General features: G+C 29.9%; 2 protein-coding genes across 2 annotated transcripts; both read right to left on the bottom strand.

Annotated features, from left to right (window-relative positions):
- Positions 1-4,044: 4,044 nt before the first annotated feature.
- On the bottom strand, positions 4,045-6,344 carry LOC126780590 (6-phosphogluconate dehydrogenase, decarboxylating-like). The gene is made up of 4 exons (XM_050505192.1): positions 6,177-6,344; positions 5,125-5,214; positions 4,573-4,773; positions 4,045-4,164 (listed from the first exon to the last, which is right to left on the bottom strand). Exons 1-4 carry the CDS (start codon positions 6,342-6,344, stop codon positions 4,045-4,047), a joined length of 579 nt encoding a protein of 192 aa, XP_050361149.1.
- Positions 6,345-12,767: 6,423 nt separating this feature from the next.
- LOC126780408 (6-phosphogluconate dehydrogenase, decarboxylating) lies at positions 12,768-22,175 on the bottom strand. The gene is made up of 12 exons (XM_050504882.1): positions 22,019-22,175; positions 20,786-20,897; positions 20,597-20,711; positions 19,737-19,888; positions 19,011-19,103; positions 18,226-18,376; positions 17,791-17,901; positions 16,957-17,100; positions 15,588-15,742; positions 14,536-14,625; positions 13,984-14,184; positions 12,768-13,575 (listed from the first exon to the last, which is right to left on the bottom strand). Exons 1-12 carry the CDS (start codon positions 22,024-22,026, stop codon positions 13,456-13,458), a joined length of 1,452 nt encoding a protein of 483 aa, XP_050360839.1. The 5' UTR covers positions 22,027-22,175; the 3' UTR covers positions 12,768-13,455.
- Positions 22,176-22,432: the final 257 nt, after the last annotated feature.

The raw sequence follows: 22,432 nt of genomic DNA, 5'->3' as shown, positions 1-22,432 counted from the left end.
ATTTAATATTAAATAGATAGACAAAAATATAATCAATGTAATTGTCATATACCTAGTATTATACTATAAGAAAGATTTATAATACTAATAGCTGTTTCACGACATTAACTTCTATTTATTGTCTCGTATTATAGCGATTAAAACAAAATTAACAAATAAATGTTTAACATTACTAATTCTTTGTTTATTTTTATACTCCATATCTTGAATTTTCTTTAAAATTAGACTACATAAAATAAATTTAGAAAACAATAATTTTATAAATGATATAAGAATTACAAAACATTTTATTATTACATTATTTAAAAAAAAATAACCAAAATGGCCCGCAACATAATTTAAATTAATATTACTTATTTTCCCATATTAGCCTTACAGAACAAATACTTTACTAGTTATTTATGAAGTCTTCTAAAATTTTTTGTTAGGATAGATTTTACAACATTCTCCTGTGGCAGTTATTCGAAATAATCGGTTTTTACGATCTTTAGCATACACAGGGCCCGGCTTCGCCCACAAACCTTTTTTCAAACAAGGTGCCCATAAGATAACTATGATCGAAGTCAATAATAGTCCATATATCATCCTTAAAGCTGTATTATACTATATATCTGCAAATTAAAAATACATATGTTTAATAGTCAATAATTTATTTAAGCGCTTGAAATCTCAAACGTACTTGTGTTTGACAGATTTAATGTTTTATAAAAAGAGAGCATTTAAATAGTACTTATGAATTTACATATAACACAATACTCTTCACATATTATAATTTTTATTTAAAATAAAAGTGACAATTGCAAATTTTATTTGACAAAGAAAGGTTTATTAATAATAATATCGTCTGTGGTCGAGACTTATTTGTAAATATCACGTAATTCTACCATTTTTTTTGTAAATATTGATGGGATAATATCATTACAATCATAATAATATTGTAAAGAGGTAAGTTTTGTTGTTTATTTGTTATTTCGGTTTCACGCAAAAACTACTTATTCTATTGATACCTATTATATTAAAAAAATTGACATGTATAATATCAATAATTGTTTTTAGGGAAGAACATAAGCTATGTGTATATGTTGAAAGTTTTATGGAATATAAAATGCGAATGAGACGGAACTTTGTCAAAGTATATTGTAAGTGACAGTTCTCGGGCGAAGGAGTTAGCAAAGAATTTCTGTACAAAAATTATCCTAATCCTAATAATAAAAGGATAGTAGGAATTTAGCATATTTTGTCAGTGTAGATATTTATACAGTATATAGGTGTTTGTATGTATGTTCAAATTTAGTCACGCAGTAGCAAATCACGAGCAAAAATCCACACTTACAAACAACAAGTCTTGCGAGTCATCGACGCCAGTTTGCCGGCGCTACCGGGGGGAACCATATCTTCTGTAATATAATTTGGACAAATCCCAGGTCGAGCCAACAAAAAAGTTATTGAGTTTGTCCGCCGAAAATACTCAATAGCAGCCCGGATTCTGAAAGTCGGTAGTGTGTACAATCCCGTACCTCGGAAAGGACGTAAAGTCGTTGCGCACAAACTTGTGCACTATAATATGTCCTGCACAGTTGGCTAATCTTTCTTGAGATTGGCCGCCGTGGCCGAAATCCGTCTGGAGGACAATTATTATAGTTGGTGAAGGAATAAGCAAATTTTAAATCGAGCAAACCACGCCGGATTATCATTATAGTGCGAGTCGCGATATTTCCATAACATAATATAACATGAAACTAATATACAAACTATACAAACATATGAAATGATTTCTCTTTGACAATAATGTAAATACAAGTAATACGGATTTAGAAACAAACACTTAGTTAAAAGAAACCTCTCCATATTACTTGATTACATTTCTGATTGTAGATCGCGGTGAATATACAAATATGTTGGTGTGTGCTGTACTTCGATGACGGGAAAGCTTTCAATAGTCGATAGTATTTAGGTTATTTATTTATTAAGAACCAGTAGTAACACCTCCAGTGAAAACATTTATAACTAAAATAAAAGTATACATGTTATGCAGTGAGTTGCTTTCTAAAGTAGTCCTAACAGATACATGAAGAAATAATAAGAAAAAACAAGATAATCATTACATGCAAAACATTATTTAGCAATTAATATTTCACCTTTAATGTACTTTAAAAAAAAAAAAAACAAAAATACGGTTTCTTAGCTTAAATAGTTAATTATTTGATATCTAAATTCTATTATTAATTAAATTATTAAATTAAGATTAGCTAACTAACTTACTATGTACGTGATTTCATGCTATACACCTTCGCTTATAATATGAGTCTTAGCGCTTTCAAAAACGTTCCACTTCGTTTGGATAACTGGGACCTCGCCTTTTTCATGCTGATTTTTCCTAAAGCCAGATTCTTATTATAGACCGATAGGTTTAAAGTTGAAAGAATGATTATATATTTCAGCATGTTAGAAATATGTCGAAACTATAAAAAGTACTAAAAATATTCTTTCATAAAATTGTAGATTTATAAGAAGTATTGACAGAGCATGGAAAGTCCGCAAGGCTTTTTTTTAATCGCCGGGAAGACAAATGAATCTACTCCACCTAATGGTAAGTGATAGTGGTAGGTAAAGAGTCCAACACAGTCGGAAAGAACGATCTGCACTAGGTGTCCCCCTAAAAACCTTGCTAAAATTAAAATTAAAAAAAAAACAATTGTACGAGGCTAATTTTTGCACAGCTATTCATCGTCTAGTAGCCCGAATATCACCATGCCATACTTTTCCGACGGTTCCAAATGGCCATACCGCCGCCGATTACTTTTTTTTTAAATCGATTTGTCGAATCGATCGATTGGCATCCGGTTTTTGGAAAGTATATGATACATAGTGACCGTTATTATATTTGCCATACTTCTAGTAGGTGGAAAAAGTGGTGTCATACATGAAAAACATATTTATTCGACACGTTTTGGGTGGTTAGTGTTTTGAGTTCTGTCTCAGATGATTCTAAATGATAAACTAGCATCCCCCATCTGCAAAGTTCCAAAGAATTCTGTCCTAGATCTATAATAATATTAAATACGACATATTAAGAGACAGTGTGACTCTGTTTATATAAAGCGGAAAGTAAACTTCTACTTGATTTTTTTTTACCATTGAAATGTACATTATTACAGGTCAACCATAGGCTTTATATTATGTACATACAATTATACATATATTAGATAAAATCATGATTCAGACATCAATATAATTTCATAAAGAAGCTGGAATTAATCATAATACAACTAGTTTCACGACTGATCGTTGGAAATTTAAGTAACAAGAATTCGTAACATAATTTGCAAGTTAAAATATGTTAAAAAAAAAAGACGTTTTAAAAAGCACCCATTTATTCTTCTTCTCTACAGTATTGCTTAACATTGTAATTATAAAATTGTTCCCATCATATTAAAAATACAAGTAACAAACAAAATATCACTTCTCTAAGCCCATCCACCCAAATAGCAACTATCAAATAAATAGTAAACATTAAAAAAAAATATTAAACATCATTTTTATACTCATCAACATTACAAAAAACATCTATTCATAAAGTAATTAAAACATCAATAATGATGTCATCAAATTACAGTTTATTTAGAAAAGTATAAAATCTTATAAATACATATTATCGAACAACTATCAAGGAATGCAATATTGGATATAATTCGGTGGCCTGGTGCCAAAAGGGCCAAAGTACATTTTTTTAGTGAAATGTAAACCACATTTTGTAATTTGCATATCATTTAAAACATAATAAATTTAATTGTGCTAAAACGGTGCTATAAATAAAAAATAACAACAAATACACGTTGTTTCTATTTTAATTACCAAAATCTAGGATTATAAAAGGCCACCGAGTTAATTGTGGTAACCATACATAAATATTTAAAAGATATAAATTAGTTTAAAAACCAGTGTTAATAAATTTTAAAAAATTTTAAATTATTTTTGATTTTTAACATTGATTTTATTATATCACAAGTTTTTTGAGACAAATACAGATCTGGAATACAAAAATTACTTATTATAAGTAGAGGCAGAGACATTTCCGCCATGGCCAGTCCAATTGGTATGAATGAAGTTTCCGGGCTTAGTCAACAGCTCATAAGTATGAGCGCCAAAATAGTCCCTTTGCGCCTGAAACATAACATTTACAAGTAATGAATAACAATCCTTTATATCTTAAATCAAAACAAAATGACTTGACATATTAATGGCTTTTATTGACTGATTCTTCTATTTATTTATAAAAGTACACTCTCAATATACCGTGTAATTTACAGATGATAGATACACTTCGGAAATTAAATCACCGCCGAGCCGTTTTAATAAATTAATGTAAACATAGATTTATGATTTAAGAAAGTCCTGTTGTCATTTGCTGGTGCTTATTAGTCTGTCGGCTTGTGTCTTTCCAAACCTTTCTTAAAAAGCGATTTCGAATTTGAATATAGTTTTAGTATATTCAAGAGTTCTAAAGTTTCCTAAGAAGTTACGAAATTCGAGATACTCTTTTGATTAATTCTATAGACAATAACAGTTTACCTGCAATAGATTAGCCGGCAACATATTGGCACGGTATCCGTCATAGAAAGCGAGTGCAGCGCTAAAAGCGGGAACGGGCACTCCGAGCAAAGCCGCCTGAGCCACGACCTGACGCAGGGACGGCTGACAGCTGCTAATGCGCTCGCAGAAGTAAGGGTCTAGCAGCAGATTAGTCAGTTGAGGATTCTTCGTGTACGCCTCCTATTAGAACAAAAAAAAAGGTTAGTAATTAATCAGTTCCTTAACCATACCTAACCTAACCCAAAAATGTTTACAAGTCCTTGTGGAAAGTTAGCAAGTTATTCGATTGATATTACTGATCGTAACATATTCGATATATCGTAAAATTCAAATTTCCATAGAAAAAAAAATACAAATTGTATTGCATAATATTACGTACAGACTAAAGCGTCAATTACGGCAAGTATTAACCTATATTTACATATATATCCATATCATTTAAATGAACGAACGCTGTTACAATAATTAAATCACATTAATTAGGCAAATAAAATTGGGAACACGAATTATATTAATAAAATTTAAGCTGACCTTAATATTGCCGAGGAATACACTTCTAATGATACAACCTCCACGCCACATGAGAGCTATGCTTCCATAGTTCAAATTCCATTTGTTATCCTGTAAAATTACAATTAACAAACTATTAACCTGACCTTTCACAACGGAGAGACGGAAAAAGATTAGACGAACTTTTGGAGCTCTACCCGAGAATCGAACTTGTTGCCTCGTGATCTGTACAAGCCGCTAAACCAACGAGGCAGTAAAACTAAATTTCATGAATATTACACAATAATGTATGTAACATTATTTATTTTGTAAGGAATACAACTTTATATATTATTATTTATTTGTGTTTCTCTCTTTGTATCTCTATGTGCAATATATTCAAAGTTAGTCCCTTAAGTTACAATTCAAAAATACAAGTATCAAGATGTCATGCGTCGCGATATCTAACGAACACTTAGGAACTCGTTGGTAGTGAGTATTGTTGTTCACAAACGCGTCAATGCGCGTGACCTCAATGATCTGCATTTGCACATTTGCACTCAACAACAACTCATAGTTGATAATTCTTAATTGAAAATTCCCTTCAAAATTAAACGATCGAGGACAGGAAAAGTACGTATTTACTAATTGTTATTTTCGTAAATATTGTTCATGAAATAAAAAATACTATTAAATAATTGATATCATAAATTTACCTGCATCTATAGACTTAAAAATATAATTTATTATTTTCAATCAAACTTAAAATCTATAAACTTTTTAAAGTAAAAAAAAAAAATTGTAACGATAGAGTGAGTATAGGCAAACAAATTATTGAAAAAACAAAAATTAATATATAAATAAAACACCAAAACAAGTGTCGAAACCCATCCAGTAAGATTTTTTAACCGCTTTGTCTTTGCTTATATATAAATATATACATATATAGATTTTTGGTAAATTGTTTATAGCATGTTAAAGTTTTTAAATACAAAATCATAGCTTCATATTTATTTTAATCAAAATGGAATTGATCTAATGTGAAGAAGAATCTAGCTTTCAAAGTAAATCTTTATCTTTAAACTAATGTTTACCTTAGCAGCCTCTCTGAGGAGCATGAAGCCTTGCGCGTAAGATATTATCTTGCTGGCGAACAGAGCCATACGCAGGTGCTCGAGGAACTGTTTCTTGTCACCACTGAACTTGAGAGTGGAACCCGGCAAGCTTTTACTCGCAGTAACTCGTTCCTCTAAACAATTCATATAACGTTAAGGGTAACGGTCAGTCTAACGTAACTCGTAGAGTTTTATTTCTAGATAAGGTAATTAAAATGCTTATGCAGCGCCGTATTAATAGATATGGAAGCCCTTGGGCAACAAAGTAGTGGAGTCCCGAAATTATTTGACAAATGAGTTAGATATTGTATAAAACAATAATTATATTTGTATTTTACAACTATTAAACGTTCATTATTCGGATTTGGGATGTTTTTTGTTTTAGAAATCTCTATTGTGGAGCGGTAGCTTCGAGTGCCCTCTACTAAATCCAGCCCTGGACATACGTGATGCAAGGCTCATGGCTCTGTTAAAGGCGCCAATATGGTAAGGTATCAAGGTGCCCCAATAAGCAAACTTGCTCTACCACGATAAAATGCTAGAGCCGATGCGGGGGATATGTTGTCGTGATATTATGGCAGTTGCTTTATTGATAGCTAGGGTCCAGAACTGTCTTAGAACTTTTAATTTGTCAAGTTTGGTAACTTCAGATTGTCGAGATATTTGTCGTTTAATCAAACCAAGGCGTAATAATTCTTTGCCAACTTCTAAATAATACATCTAAACGACATGACGTATTTTTCAATTGATAGTGATTATTAGATATGGTTTAAGATTCCATCGAATGTATTCCAACTAAAAAAAAACGTAAAGTATCTATTACGTTTTATAAAAAGACGAGCATTTCAAAATCAAATTTTAGTCATGACTTTTGAATCCTAGCATAATTTTTAATCTGCGAATTTGAATATAACGACAAATATCGATTTTTTATTGTATTAGATAGGCAAACTGGGCCGCCTGATAAGTGCCACCAAGGCCTATAGACATTAGCGCTGTAAGAAATATTACCCATTTCTTATATTGCAAATGTGCCACCAACCTTGAGAACTAAGTTTTGTACTTTGTGTGTGGTACCGGAACACAACAGACATTGTATTGCTGCTCGCCAGTAAAAAAAATTATGAACAAAAAATTCCGGACCCGCTTATAACATATAAATGTTGGGACCACATTAATAAAAAAGTTAATAAACCAATGCTAATTAAGATCTGAAAGCCATTTTAAGGATTACTATCTAACTTTTTGTACTGACTCACTAACATATTATATATACACCAAAATTATACTTTGAGATTATATATATAGTATATGTCGTATATAAGATTATATATAGGTTTCAATATACCTTTCAAAGCAGAGAGACAGCGAGCAAATACAGCTTCACCAATTAGTGTCACCGGCACTCCATACTCCAAAGCACTGATTCCTGTCCATTTTCCTGTACCCTTCTGACCAGCGGAATCGCGAATCTTTGGCAGTAGATATTTCCCTACAAAAACATTCAATAATAAATATTTATTGTGATCAAAATTTGTTACAACGATATCGTAGGGATCGCTCATATTTGGTCGTAATAACCAATATTCGAAACAACCGGTGATGTTTTTAAGGAACAAAGTCGCCTACACATAAATCCATAGATAATATAATCGCGTATAAAAAATATAATTTTTGTTTATTTCACTTAAAATGTATAATACGAAAAAACATACGACATACATATATTATAATTGTATGATTATTACATAATTTGTAATTTTAGTCGATTTAGAACACTTCAGTCGTGCATTAAGTTTTGTAGTTAGAGATAGGCATTCTAAAAACATATGATTCTCCACAAATCTAAGTTAAATACGATATCTTAAAGCGGCATGTCGTAATAACATTGCTTATCGCTCATAAAAAGCAGTTTCCTTTATAATACATATCATATAGCATTCAACGGGAACTGAGATGAGACCTACAGGTTAATAAAAACGACATGCTTCTTTATAAACGATTTGACTGTGTTATTAGCTGTATTTTTCCTATTCCTTATTTATTGTATAAGAATAATAATATAATACATCAACAAAAAGGAGGAATTAACAAATTTTAAGACTAAATAATTACTCCTGATATTATAGATTAAAAAGCAAAGGCAATATATAAAATGAAAAATTAATTAATAAAAACTGACCATCTGCATCCTTGAATTTCAGAATATCACGAGTAATCTCAATGAGGAATGAATCCAATTCTCCTTTATTCCAATCATCAAATACTTTAGCCATCTCGTCCTGCTCCATACCTGCAATCATATTTTGCATTAATAACATATTCTTCAAATTTCAAACGTTCAAGCTCAGCAGTGTACGGATAATTCTGCATGTCATAATGAGATTTTATTTATAAACATATTCAAAATAAGAAAAAAATATACTAAAGGCACCAACAAGATGTCAGTAGATTTGACAAATTAAAAATTTATATATATATAAGTCACCTAGCAATGTGAAAAAAAAATGGTGAACCCTGACAGTCCCCCCTTGTAAGAAAAGGTTAAAGAGATCTTATTTAAAAAAAAATACAAATGCTTAGGTTAAACTGTAATATATCAATATTGTCCTTACCAAGAACATCCTTCATAAGATGGTAAGCTTCACATATGAGCTGCATGTCTCCGTATTCTATACCATTATGTACCATCTTAACAAAGTGACCGGCACCATCTTCGCCCACCCAGTCACAGCATGGCTCCCCATTCGCTTTTGCACTTATTGCCTAACATAATATACAATTTCATCAAATCATATAAAGCTAGATATATTGTCAATATAAGATTCTTAAAGAATTGATATAATTCAGTAAATTCGCATTTCAAATTCGCACCAGCACTGTCATTTCATAACTTATATTTATTTTTCAGGCGCTGTAAGAAAACTTCGAAAGCCGCATATCGACTTATCCATAATACAGCAAATTTTATTATGTAATACCATATATATGTTCAGCGGATCATTCCAACTTGTGTCACTTCCTTATTTATAATGAGGAAAGGAAAATCCCTTTTAGTAATGACCTTTATAGTATCATTAAATAAAGTAAATAACTATATATACATAAAATTTCCTAACTTCTTTAAATTATATTCATTGTACTTACAACTATAAAATATTAAAATTATGTATTGTAATGTACTCTAGTACATATATGGAAATATTTAAATATATTACACTTTAAATTTAAGTTGATTGTATATCAAAGACAATGAATTAATTATCATACATTAATTTCAATAATTAAGCCAAATATATTTCTTATATATTTAAGCTGTTTCTATGTTTTTGTAAAATTCTGTTATTTCAAAGTTGATTCATAAAACAAATAATTTTCAAAGTAAAAATATAACAAATACCTGGAAAATTGGTTTCACATGCGGCCAAGCTGCCGGGTGACCTCCGGGCATGAGTGAAGGTCCATAGCGAGCGCCATCCTCACCACCACTAACCTGAAATTAACAATTAAAAAGCCAGCCCTTAAAAGAAAACTCTTTTAGTGAAGATTTCTTTTTATTTATGTTAGAAAGGCAGACAAGTAAAAATCACCAACTTTATCAATATCAGTACTACTTAAAAAAATATCATTAACACATCTTAAAGGCAGGCTATTGATTGTTTAAAATTCTCCTTATTGTCACTCACTAATCGAAAACAGAGACAAAGCCAAATGTTTCAGAAATTTTGTAGACTTTTGTTCCTCTTTTGTTACGTTATTTTCAGATGTCCGAATAAATGCATGTAGGTTACTACTATTAACCCATACATATACAAATAACATCAATTATTTTCAATAATAAATACTTATTGATAAGTATTAATATAGATAACTAAATTATGGTCATACACAGCCAGAAAGTGCGATTAAATAGCATTGAACTTGTGTTTTAAACCAAAATTGAGCTGTAGAAAATAGAATATTGTGATAATCAATCTCCAATGTAAAAACGCTACTGAAATATTGTGGTGTCCAATTTGATACTATACTTTATATAGGAATTAGGACATTTATCGTTAATTTACTTTCTATGTTTGATATGATTAATGACATAACAGTGTTCTTGGTTGTTTTAATATTAACTCACCCCCATGCCAATGTAATGTATGCCAGTTGATGCTAATTCTTTACACCAGCGTTGAGTATCTGTGTACTGCGAGTTACCCCCATCAATAATAATGTCTCCTTTCTCCAGTAAGGGCAGTAATTTCTTTACAAATTCATCCACAGCAAATCCAGCTTTAAGAATATTTTTTTTTTATACATATAATTATATTGAGCGTTGGCGCAAATAAATATATGGTTGGTTTCTTATAAATAGAATTATAGTATTTTTTGTTTGACAAATATGTTTATAACAACATATAAAAATACTGTAATTATAGAATTTATAAGAAACAAAGGACTTGTACCTAATATTAACAAATACAAATCAAAACAATTTTAAGTATTTTCGTTTTTAAAAAGACTTAACGACTATATGGTATTTTGTATATTTCTTTCTATTTATTTGATATAAGATTAAGATTTGCAATGAAAGTTAAGTTTTTTAATAGCACTAAATAATTGTTTTATTAAGTTTTAAGTCACATCATGATAGAATTTCAGGAATATACCATTTTTATGTTCTTTAAATTACAGATATTTTTTAAATCAAATTAGTACCAAGACTTATTTTATTCACCAATACCACATATAAAACTTATAGATATTTTTTGAATTGTGAATATATTTAAACATTATTTGGTGCATCTGTATTCCTACACAAAGTAATGGCCGAATAAGTAGTTCTTTGTATCATATCATATTATTTGGTACATTGCTAGTTTACAGCATTTCAGTAATTTTTATAACTAATATCAATATATAAAATAATTGAGGCTAACATGCAAACAGTTCTACATTTCTTATTGTTTACAATATAAAGAAAAATAAATACCTTTAACTAACAACATAACTTTTCTCGGCTTTTTTAGTTTTGCTACCATATCTTCCAAAGATTTTGCACCAATGATTTTTGTACCCTTTGCTTCATTTGCAAGGAATTGGTCGACCTGTACATATTGAATTATAAGCATGTAATTGTTATACTGAAACCTTGTCAAATTCATAACATTGTTCAAATTACCTTTTCCACTGTTCTATTAAAGGCGCAAACTACGAATCCTTTAGAGTCCATATTCAGAATCAAATTTTGACCCATCACAGCTAATCCAATCAAGGCAATATCAGCTTTAGGTCTAAAATCAAATTAAATTTGTTATATTACTTGTGTAAATTAGTATGTTTTGATTATGGTTTCCAAATATATGATGCATTCAATTGAAATTTACATGTTTTTTTTTTGTAATGCTGAAATGAACTCTAATCCAATATACATAAAATTTATATGCAGCACATTTCAAAGAAAGTTTAAGTTTTATTTATCATGTGCTTTGCAATTTCTTCCCCTTTAAATTTAAACTATTGTTATAATATGAGTCTTAGCGCTTTCAAAAACGTTCCACTTCGTTTGGATAACTGGGGCCTCGCCTTTTTCATGCTGATTTTGCCTAAAGCCAGATTCTTATTATAGACCGATAGGTTTAAAGTTGAAAGAATTATTATATATTTCAGCATGTTAGAAATATGTCGAAACTATAAAAAGTACTAAAAATATTCTTTCATAAAATTGTAGATTTATAAGAAGTATTGACAGAGCATGGAAAGTCCGCAAGGCTTTTTTTTAATCGCCGGGAAGACAAATGAATCTACTCCACCTAATGGTAAGTGATAGTGGTAGGTAAAGAGTCCAACACAGTCGGAAAGAACGATCTGCACTAGGTGTCCCCCTAAAAACCTTGCTAAAATTAAAATTAAAAAAAAAACAATTGTACGAGGCTAATTTTTGCACAGCTATTCATCGTCTAGTAGCCCGAATATCACCATGCCATACTTTTCCGACGGTTCCAAATGGCCATACCGCCGCCGATTACTTTTTTTTTAAATCGATTTGTCGAATCGATCGATTGGCATCCGGTTTTTGGAAAGTATATGATACATAGTGACCGTTATTATATTTGCCATACTTCTAGTAGGTGGAAAAAGTGGTGTCATACATGAAAAACATATTTATTCGACACGTTTTGGGTGGTTAGTGTTTTGAGTTCTGTCTCAGATGATTCTAAATGATAAACTAGCATCCCCCATCTGCAAAGTTCCAAAGAATTCTGTCCTAGATCTATAATAATATTAAATACGACATATTAAGAGACAGTGTGACTCTGTTTATATAAAGCGGAAAGTAAACTTCTACTTGATTTTTTTTTACCATTGAAATGTACATTATTACAGGTCAACCATAGGCTTTATATTATGTACATACAATTATACATATATTAGATAAAATCATGATTCAGACATCAATATAATTTCATAAAGAAGCTGGAATTAATCATAATACAACTAGTTTCACGACTGATCGTTGGAAATTTAAGTAACAAGAATTCGTAACATAATTTGCAAGTTAAAATATGTTAAAAAAAAAAAACGTTTTAAAAAGCACCCATTTATTCTTCTTCTCTACAGTATTGCTTAACATTGTAATTATAAAATTGTTCCCATCATATTAAAAATACAAGTAACAAACAAAATATCACTTCTCTAAGCCCATCCACCCAAATAGCAACTATCAAATAAATAGTAAACATTAAAAAAAAATATTAAACATCATTTTTATACTCATCAACATTACAAAAAACATCTATTCATAAAGTAATTAAAACATCAATAATGATGTCATCAAATTACAGTTTATTTAGAAAAGTATAAAATCTTATAAATACATATTATCGAACAACTATCAAGGAATGCAATATTGGATATAATTCGGTGGCCTGGTGCCAAAAGGGCCAAAGTACATTTTTTTAGTGAAATGTAAACCACATTTTGTAATTTGCATATCATTTAAAACATAATAAATTTAATTGTGCTAAAACGGTGCTATAAATAAAAAATAACAACAAATACACGTTGTTTCTATTTTAATTACCAAAATCTAGGATTATAAAAGGCCACCGAGTTAATTGTGGTAACCATACATAAATATTTAAAAGATATAAATTAGTTTAAAAACCAGTGTTAATAAATTTTAAAAAATTTTAAATTATTTTTGATTTTTAACATTGATTTTATTATATCACAAGTTTTTTGAGACAAATACAGATCTGGAATACAAAAATTACTTATTATAAGTAGAGGCAGAGACATTTCCGCCATGGCCAGTCCAATTGGTATGAATGAAGTTTCCGGGCTTAGTCAACAGCTCATAAGTATGAGCGCCAAAATAGTCCCTTTGCGCCTGAAACATAACATTTACAAGTAATGAATAACAATCCTTTATATCTTAAATCAAAACAAAATGACTTGACATATTAATGGCTTTTATTGACTGATTCTTCTATTTATTTATAAAAGTACACTCTCAATATACCGTGTAATTTACAGATGATAGATACACTTCGGAAATTAAATCACCGCCGAGCCGTTTTAATAAATTAATGTAAACATAGATTTATGATTTAAGAAAGTCCTGTTGTCATTTGCTGGTGCTTATTAGTCTGTCGGCTTGTGTCTTTCCAAACCTTTCTTAAAAAGCGATTTCGAATTTGAATATAGTTTTAGTATATTCAAGAGTTCTAAAGTTTCCTAAGAAGTTACGAAATTCGAGATACTCTTTTGATTAATTCTATAGACAATAACAGTTTACCTGCAATAGATTAGCCGGCAACATATTGGCACGGTATCCGTCATAGAAAGCGAGTGCAGCGCTAAAAGCGGGAACGGGCACTCCGAGCAAAGCCGCCTGAGCCACGACCTGACGCAGGGACGGCTGACAGCTGCTAATGCGCTCGCAGAAGTAAGGGTCTAGCAGCAGATTAGTCAGTTGAGGATTCTTCGTGTACGCCTCCTATTAGAACAAAAAAAAAGGTTAGTAATTAATCAGTTCCTTAACCATACCTAACCTAACCCAAAAATGTTTACAAGTCCTTGTGGAAAGTTAGCAAGTTATTCGATTGATATTACTGATCGTAACATATTCGATATATCGTAAAATTCAAATTTCCATAGAAAAAAAAATACAAATTGTATTGCATAATATTACGTACAGACTAAAGCGTCAATTACGGCAAGTATTAACCTATATTTACATATATATCCATATCATTTAAATGAACGAACGCTGTTACAATAATTAAATCACATTAATTAGGCAAATAAAATTGGGAACACGAATTATATTAATAAAATTTAAGCTGACCTTAATATTGCCGAGGAATACACTTCTAATGATACAACCTCCACGCCACATGAGAGCTATGCTTCCATAGTTCAAATTCCATTTGTTATCCTGTAAAATTACAATTAACAAACTATTAACCTGACCTTTCACAACGGAGAGACGGAAAAAGATTAGACGAACTTTTGGAGCTCTACCCGAGAATCGAACTTGTTGCCTCGTGATCTGTACAAGCCGCTAAACCAACGAGGCAGTAAAACTAAATTTCATGAATATTACACAATAATGTATGTAACATTATTTATTTTGTAAGGAATACAACTTTATATATTATTATTTATTTGTGTTTCTCTCTTTGTATCTCTATGTGCAATATATTCAAAGTTAGTCCCTTAAGTTACAATTCAAAAATACAAGTATCAAGATGTCATGCGTCGCGATATCTAACGAACACTTAGGAACTCGTTGGTAGTGAGTATTGTTGTTCACAAACGCGTCAATGCGCGTGACCTCAATGATCTGCATTTGCACATTTGCACTCAACAACAACTCATAGTTGATAATTCTTAATTGAAAATTCCCTTCAAAATTAAACGATCGAGGACAGGAAAAGTACGTATTTACTAATTGTTATTTTCGTAAATATTGTTCATGAAATAAAAAATACTATTAAATAATTGATATCATAAATTTACCTGCATCTATAGACTTAAAAATATAATTTATTATTTTCAATCAAACTTAAAATCTATAAACTTTTTAAAGTAAAAAAAAAAAATTGTAACGATAGAGTGAGTATAGGCAAACAAATTATTGAAAAAACAAAAATTAATATATAAATAAAACACCAAAACAAGTGTCGAAACCCATCCAGTAAGATTTTTTAACCGCTTTGTCTTTGCTTATATATAAATATATACATATATAGATTTTTGGTAAATTGTTTATAGCATGTTAAAGTTTTTAAATACAAAATCATAGCTTCATATTTATTTTAATCAAAATGGAATTGATCTAATGTGAAGAAGAATCTAGCTTTCAAAGTAAATCTTTATCTTTAAACTAATGTTTACCTTAGCAGCCTCTCTGAGGAGCATGAAGCCTTGCGCGTAAGATATTATCTTGCTGGCGAACAGAGCCATACGCAGGTGCTCGAGGAACTGTTTCTTGTCACCACTGAACTTGAGAGTGGAACCCGGCAAGCTTTTACTCGCAGTAACTCGTTCCTCTAAACAATTCATATAACGTTAAGGGTAACGGTCAGTCTAACGTAACTCGTAGAGTTTTATTTCTAGATAAGGTAATTAAAATGCTTATGCAGCGCCGTATTAATAGATATGGAAGCCCTTGGGCAACAAAGTAGTGGAGTCCCGAAATTATTTGACAAATGAGTTAGATATTGTATAAAACAATAATTATATTTGTATTTTACAACTATTAAACGTTCATTATTCGGATTTGGGATGTTTTTTGTTTTAGAAATCTCTATTGTGGAGCGGTAGCTTCGAGTGCCCTCTACTAAATCCAGCCCTGGACATACGTGATGCAAGGCTCATGGCTCTGTTAAAGGCGCCAATATGGTAAGGTATCAAGGTGCCCCAATAAGCAAACTTGCTCTACCACGATAAAATGCTAGAGCCGATGCGGGGGATATGTTGTCGTGATATTATGGCAGTTGCTTTATTGATAGCTAGGGTCCAGAACTGTCTTAGAACTTTTAATTTGTCAAGTTTGGTAACTTCAGATTGTCGAGATATTTGTCGTTTAATCAAACCAAGGCGTAATAATTCTTTGCCAACTTCTAAATAATACATCTAAACGACATGACGTATTTTTCAATTGATAGTGATTATTAGATATGGTTTAAGATTCCATCGAATGTATTCCAACTAAAAAAAAACGTAAAGTATCTATTACGTTTTATAAAAAGACGAGCATTTCAAAATCAAATTTTAGTCATGACTTTTGAATCCTAGCATAATTTTTAATCTGCGAATTTGAATATAACGACAAATATCGATTTTTTATTGTATTAGATAGGCAAACTGGGCCGCCTGATAAGTGCCACCAAGGCCTATAGACATTAGCGCTGTAAGAAATATTACCCATTTCTTATATTGCAAATGTGCTACCAACCTTGAGAACTAAGTTTTGTACTTTGTGTGTGGTACCGGAACACAACAGACATTGTATTGCTGCTTGCCAGTAAAAAAAATTATGAACAAAAAATTCCGGACCCGCTTATAACATATAAATGTTGGGACCACATTAATAAAAAAGTTAATAAACCAATGCTAATTAAGATCTGAAAGCCATTTTAAGGATTACTATCTAACTTTTTGTACTGACTCACTAACATATTATATATACACCAAAATTATACTTTGAGATTATATATATAGTATATGTCGTATATAAGATTATATATAGGTTTCAATATACCTTTCAAAGCAGAGAGACAGCGAGCAAATACAGCTTCACCAATTAGTGTCACCGGCACTCCATACTCCAAAGCACTGATTCCTGTCCATTTTCCTGTACCCTTCTGACCAGCGGAATCGCGAATCTTTGGCAGTAGATATTTTCCTACAAAAACATTCAATAATAAATATTTATTGTGATCAAAATTTGTTACAACGATATCGTAGGGATCGCTCATATTTGGTCGTAATAACCAATATTCGAAACAACCGGTGATGTTTTTAAGGAACAAAGTCGCCTACACATAAATCCATAGATAATATAATTGCGTATAAAAAATATAATTTTTGTTTAATTCACTTAAAATGTATAATACGAAAAAACATACGACATACATATATTATAATTGTATGATTATTACATAATTTGTAATTTTAGTCGATTTAGAACACTTCAGTCGTGCATTAAGTTTTGTAGTTAGAGATAGGCATTCTAAAAACATATGATTCTCCACAAATCTAAGTTAAATACGATATCTTAATGCGGCACGTCGTAATAACATTGCTTATTGCTCATAAAAAGCAGTTTCCTTTATAATACATATCATATAGCATTCAACGGGAACTGAGATGAGACATATAGGTTAATATAAACGACATGCTTCTTTATAAACGACTTGACTGTATTATTAGCTGTATTTTTCCTATTCCTTATTTATTGTATAAGAATAATAATATAATACATCAACAAAAAGGAGGAATTAACAAATTTTAAGACTAAATAATTACACCTGATATTATAGATTAAAAAGCAAAGGCAATATATAAAATGAAAAATTAATTAATAAAAACTGACCATCTGCATCCTTGAATTTCAGAATATCACGAGTAATCTCAATGAGGAATGAATCCAATTCTCCTTTATTCCAATCATCAAATACTTTAGCCATCTCGTCCTGCTCCATACCTGCAATCATATTTTGCATTAATAACATATTCTTCAAATTTCAAACGTTCAAGCTCAGCAGTGTACGGATAATTCTGCATGTCATAATAAGATTTTATTTATAAACATATTCAAAATAAGAAAAAAATACACTAAAGGCACCAACAAGATGTCAGTAGATTTGACAAATTAAAAATTAATATATATATAAAAGTCAACTAGCAATGTGAAAAAAAAATGGTGAACCCTGACAGTCCCCACTTGTAAGAAAAGGTTAAAGAGATCTTATTTAAAAAAAAATACAAATGCTTAGGTTAAACTGTAATATATCAATATTGTCCTTACCAAGAACATCCTTCATAAGATGGTAAGCTTCACATATGAGCTGCATGTCTCCGTATTCTATACCATTATGTACCATCTTAACAAAGTGACCGGCACCATCTTCGCCCACCCAGTCACAGCATGGCTCCCCATTCGCTTTTGCACTTATTGCCTAACATAATATACAATTTCATCAAATCATATAAAGCTAGATATATTGTCAATATAAGATTCTTAAAGAATTGATATAATTCAGTAAATTCGCATTTCAAATTCGCACCAGCACTGTCATTTCATAACTTATATTTATTTTTCAGGCGCTGTAAGAAAACTTCGAAAGCCGCATATCGACTTATCCATAATACAGCAAATTTTATTATGTAATACCATATATATGTTCAGCGGATCATTCCAACTTGTGTCACTTCCTTATTTATAATGAGGAAAGGAAAATCCCTTTTAGTAATGACCTTTATAGTATCATTAAATAAAGTAAATAACTATATATACATAAAATTTCCTAACTTCTTTAAATTATATTCATTGTACTTACAACTATAAAATATTAAAATTATGTATTGTAATGTACTCTAGTACATATATGGAAATATTTAAATATATTACACTTTAAATTTAAGTTGATTGTATATCAAAGACAATGAATTAATTATCATACATTAATTTCAATAATTAAGCCAAATATATTTCTTATATATTTAAGCTGTTTCTATGTTTTTGTAAAATTCTGTTATTTCAAAGTTGATTCATAAAACAAATAATTTTCAAAGTAAAAATATAACAAATACCTGGAAAATTGGTTTCACATGCGGCCAAGCTGCCGGGTGACCTCCGGGCATGAGTGAAGGTCCATAGCGAGCGCCATCCTCACCACCACTAACCTGAAATTAACAATTAAAAAGCCAGCCCTTAAAAGAAAACTCTTTTAGTGAAGATTTCTTTTTATTTATGTTAGAAAGGCAGACAAGTAAAAATCACCAACTTTATCAATATCAGTACTACTTAAAAAAATATCATTAACACATCTTAAAGGCAGGCTATTGATTGTTTAAAATTCTCCTTATTGTCACTCACTAATCGAAAACAGAGACAAAGCCAAATGTTTCAGAAATTTTGTAGACTTTTGTTCCTCTTTTGTTACGTTATTTTCAGATGTCCGAATAAATGCATGTAGGTTACTACTATTAACCCATACATATACAAATAACATCAATTATTTTCAATAATAAATACTTATTGATAAGTATTAATATAGATAACTAAATTATGGTCATACACAGCCAGAAAGTGCGATTAAATAGCATTGAACTTGTGTTTTAAACCAAAATTGAGCTGTAGAAAATAGAATATTGTGATAATCAATCTCCAATGTAAAAACGCTACTGAAATATTGTGGTGTCCAATTTGATACTATACTTTATATAGGAATTAGGACATTTATCGTTAATTTACTTTCTATGTTTGATATGATTAATGACATAACAGTGTTCTTGGTTGTTTTAATATTAACTCACCCCCATGCCAATGTAATGTATGCCAGTTGATGCTAATTCTTTACACCAGCGTTGAGTATCTGTGTACTGCGAGTTACCCCCATCAATAATAATGTCTCCTTTCTCCAGTAAGGGCAGTAATTTCTTTACAAATTCATCCACAGCAAATCCAGCTTTAAGAATAATTTTTTTTTATACATATAATTATATTGAGCGTTGGCGCAAATAAATATATGGTTGGTTTCTTATAAATAGAATTATAGTATTTTTTGTTTGACAAATATGTTTATAACAACATATAAAAATACTGTAATTATAGAATTTATAAGAAACAAAGGACTTGTACCTAATATTAACAAATACAAATCAAAACAATTTTAAGTATTTTCGTTTTTAAAAAGACTTAACGACTATATGGTATTTTGTATATTTCTTTCTATTTATTTGATATAAGATTAAGATTTGCAATGAAAGTTAAGTTTTTTAATAGCACTAAATAATTGTTTTATTAAGTTTTAAGTCACATCATGATAGAATTTCAGGAATATACCATTTTTATGTTCTTTAAATTACAGATATTTTTTAAATCAAATTAGTACCAAGACTTATTTTATTCACCAATACCACATATAAAACTTATAGATATTTTTTGAATTGTGAATATATTTAAACATTATTTGGTGCATCTGTATTCCTACACAAAGTAATGGCCGAATAAGTAGTTCTTTGTATCATATCATATTATTTGGTACATTGCTAGTTTTTCAGTAATTAGCATTTCAGTAATTTTTATAACTAATATCAATATATAAAATAATTGAGGCTAACATGCAAACAGTTCTACATTTCTTATTGTTTACAATATAAAGAAAAATAAATACCTTTAACTAACAACATAACTTTTCTCGGCTTTTTTAGTTTTGCTACCATATCTTCCAAAGATTTTGCACCAATGATTTTTGTACCCTTTGCTTCATTTGCAAGGAATTGGTCGACCTGTACATATTGAATTATAAGCATGTAATTGTTATACTGAAACCTTGTCAAATTCATAACATTGTTCAAATTACCTTTTCCACTGTTCTATTAAAGGCGCAAACTACGAATCCTTTAGAGTCCATATTCAGAATCAAATTTTGACCCATCACAGCTAATCCAATCAAGGCAATATCAGCTTTAGGTCTAAAATCAAATTAAATTTGTTATATTACTTGTGTAAATTAGTATGTTTTGATTATGGTTTCCAAATATATGATGCATTCAATTGAAATTTACATGTTTTTTTTTTGTAATGCTGAAATGAACTCTAATCCAATATACATAAAATTTATATGCAGCACATTTCAAAGAAAGTTTAAGTTTTATTTATCATGCGCTTTGCAATTTCTTCCCCTTTAAATTTAAACTATTGTTGTAACAAACATGAATTTAATGTTTTTGTATGATTTAAAAGAGTATAATTTGAAATCAGTCTGGGTCAAATACATTATAATACATTTAGAAATATCAGTAGCATTTAAAACTCAACAGAAAATACCTGAGAGCTCTCTGCAAAATTTAATAATTATTTTTCTATTTCTAAACCACATCATCAATATCAATTGATGTTTTAAATATCTTCAAGTTAATAATCTTTTAGTTATAGAAAACTTATTTTAGTCTTTTTAATAATTCACATAGAGGATATTACATTAGAAATGTTTATTCCAAATATGTTGTTAATATTATACATATTTTATTCAAAGGTTTTGAGATGTCAAAGAATTAAGCAAAGTTAGGTCAATCGAAATATTATAACTGCAGTTTAAATTTGGTTTTAATGAATTGAATGCACTTGTACACTTTGAGGTGGTTAGTCACCTTCAAATAACCTTGTTATCAATTTGCCTTTCAAAGTGAGCACTTAATAACAACGTTTTCTTAATAACTATATACCACATTTATTTTAAATTATAACAAATAGTATATTTTTAATAAATAAGTAGTTAGTATCGTATATTTGTATTGAATAATAAAATTACATTACAGCGGACATACATTATGTTATACGCCAATTTCCTCATATAAAATACTTCGAAATCAAAAATTTTTCATAAAGTTAACGGATTTATACAATATTTATTTAATACACATTATTTTTCAAAGATTTTAATTATTTTTAATCATATTTGTCCTACATGTGAACATTGTTATAACATGAATTGTTATATATCTTAATGATAAGCATAATTATTTAAATGTGCATCAATTTAGCAAATAACGGCACTTAAAATATCTTATATGAAAAAAAAGTTTATACTTACTGTGCCATTTTTTTAGAGAGTATTTTAATCTCTTGTAAATCAAAATCGGCTAGATGAACTAACTACAACTTGTAACTCACTTCAATTGTCAATCATCAAGTTGTGTTTAAGCGAATGATTAATATGTACTCTGTGATTTAAGTAGTTATATACTGGCCATAGATTATAGACTTCCACCAGCTCTTATGCAGAATAGAGTAACTATTATATATTTTTACTATTACCATTGTTTGTTTTACAAAAATAGTAACAGTTAATCAGGTTAGAGGCTTTAAATAAGTTTTAAAAATATCCAAGACATCCGGTGTCCCAGACTTCAAAAATATTTTTGATGAGCCAGAAACCAACTTATTTGTTAAGAGACTTCTTGTAAAGCAAATTTGTTTATTGTGAAGCAACATTTTTATATCAAAA

Source organism: Nymphalis io, chromosome Z (assembly GCF_905147045.1).
Source record: "Nymphalis io chromosome Z, ilAglIoxx1.1, whole genome shotgun sequence".
Classification (NCBI taxonomy): domain Eukaryota; kingdom Metazoa; phylum Arthropoda; class Insecta; order Lepidoptera; family Nymphalidae; genus Nymphalis; species Nymphalis io.
This window is presented reverse-complemented; position numbering and strand designations above follow the sequence as displayed.

Bases quoted from the DNA above. Each gene is read 5' to 3' on its own strand.
- LOC126780590 (XM_050505192.1), bottom strand. From the start codon at position 6,344: ATGAATTGTTTAGAGGAACGAGTTACTGCGAGTAAAAGCTTGCCGGGT. The intron at 5,215-6,176 runs GTAAACATTAGT...GTAATTTTACAG, and splicing joins TCCTCAGAGAGGCTGCTAAG to GATAACAAATGGAATTTGAA. The intron at 4,774-5,124 runs GTCAGCTTAAAT...TTGTTCTAATAG, and splicing joins TATTCCTCGGCAATATTAAG to GAGGCGTACACGAAGAATCC.
- LOC126780408 (XM_050504882.1), bottom strand. The intron at 19,889-20,596 runs GTATTTATTTTT...TTATTCTTAAAG, and splicing joins AGTTATGTTGTTAGTTAAAG to CTGGATTTGCTGTGGATGAA. The intron at 14,626-15,587 runs GTAAACATTAGT...GTAATTTTACAG, and splicing joins TCCTCAGAGAGGCTGCTAAG to GATAACAAATGGAATTTGAA.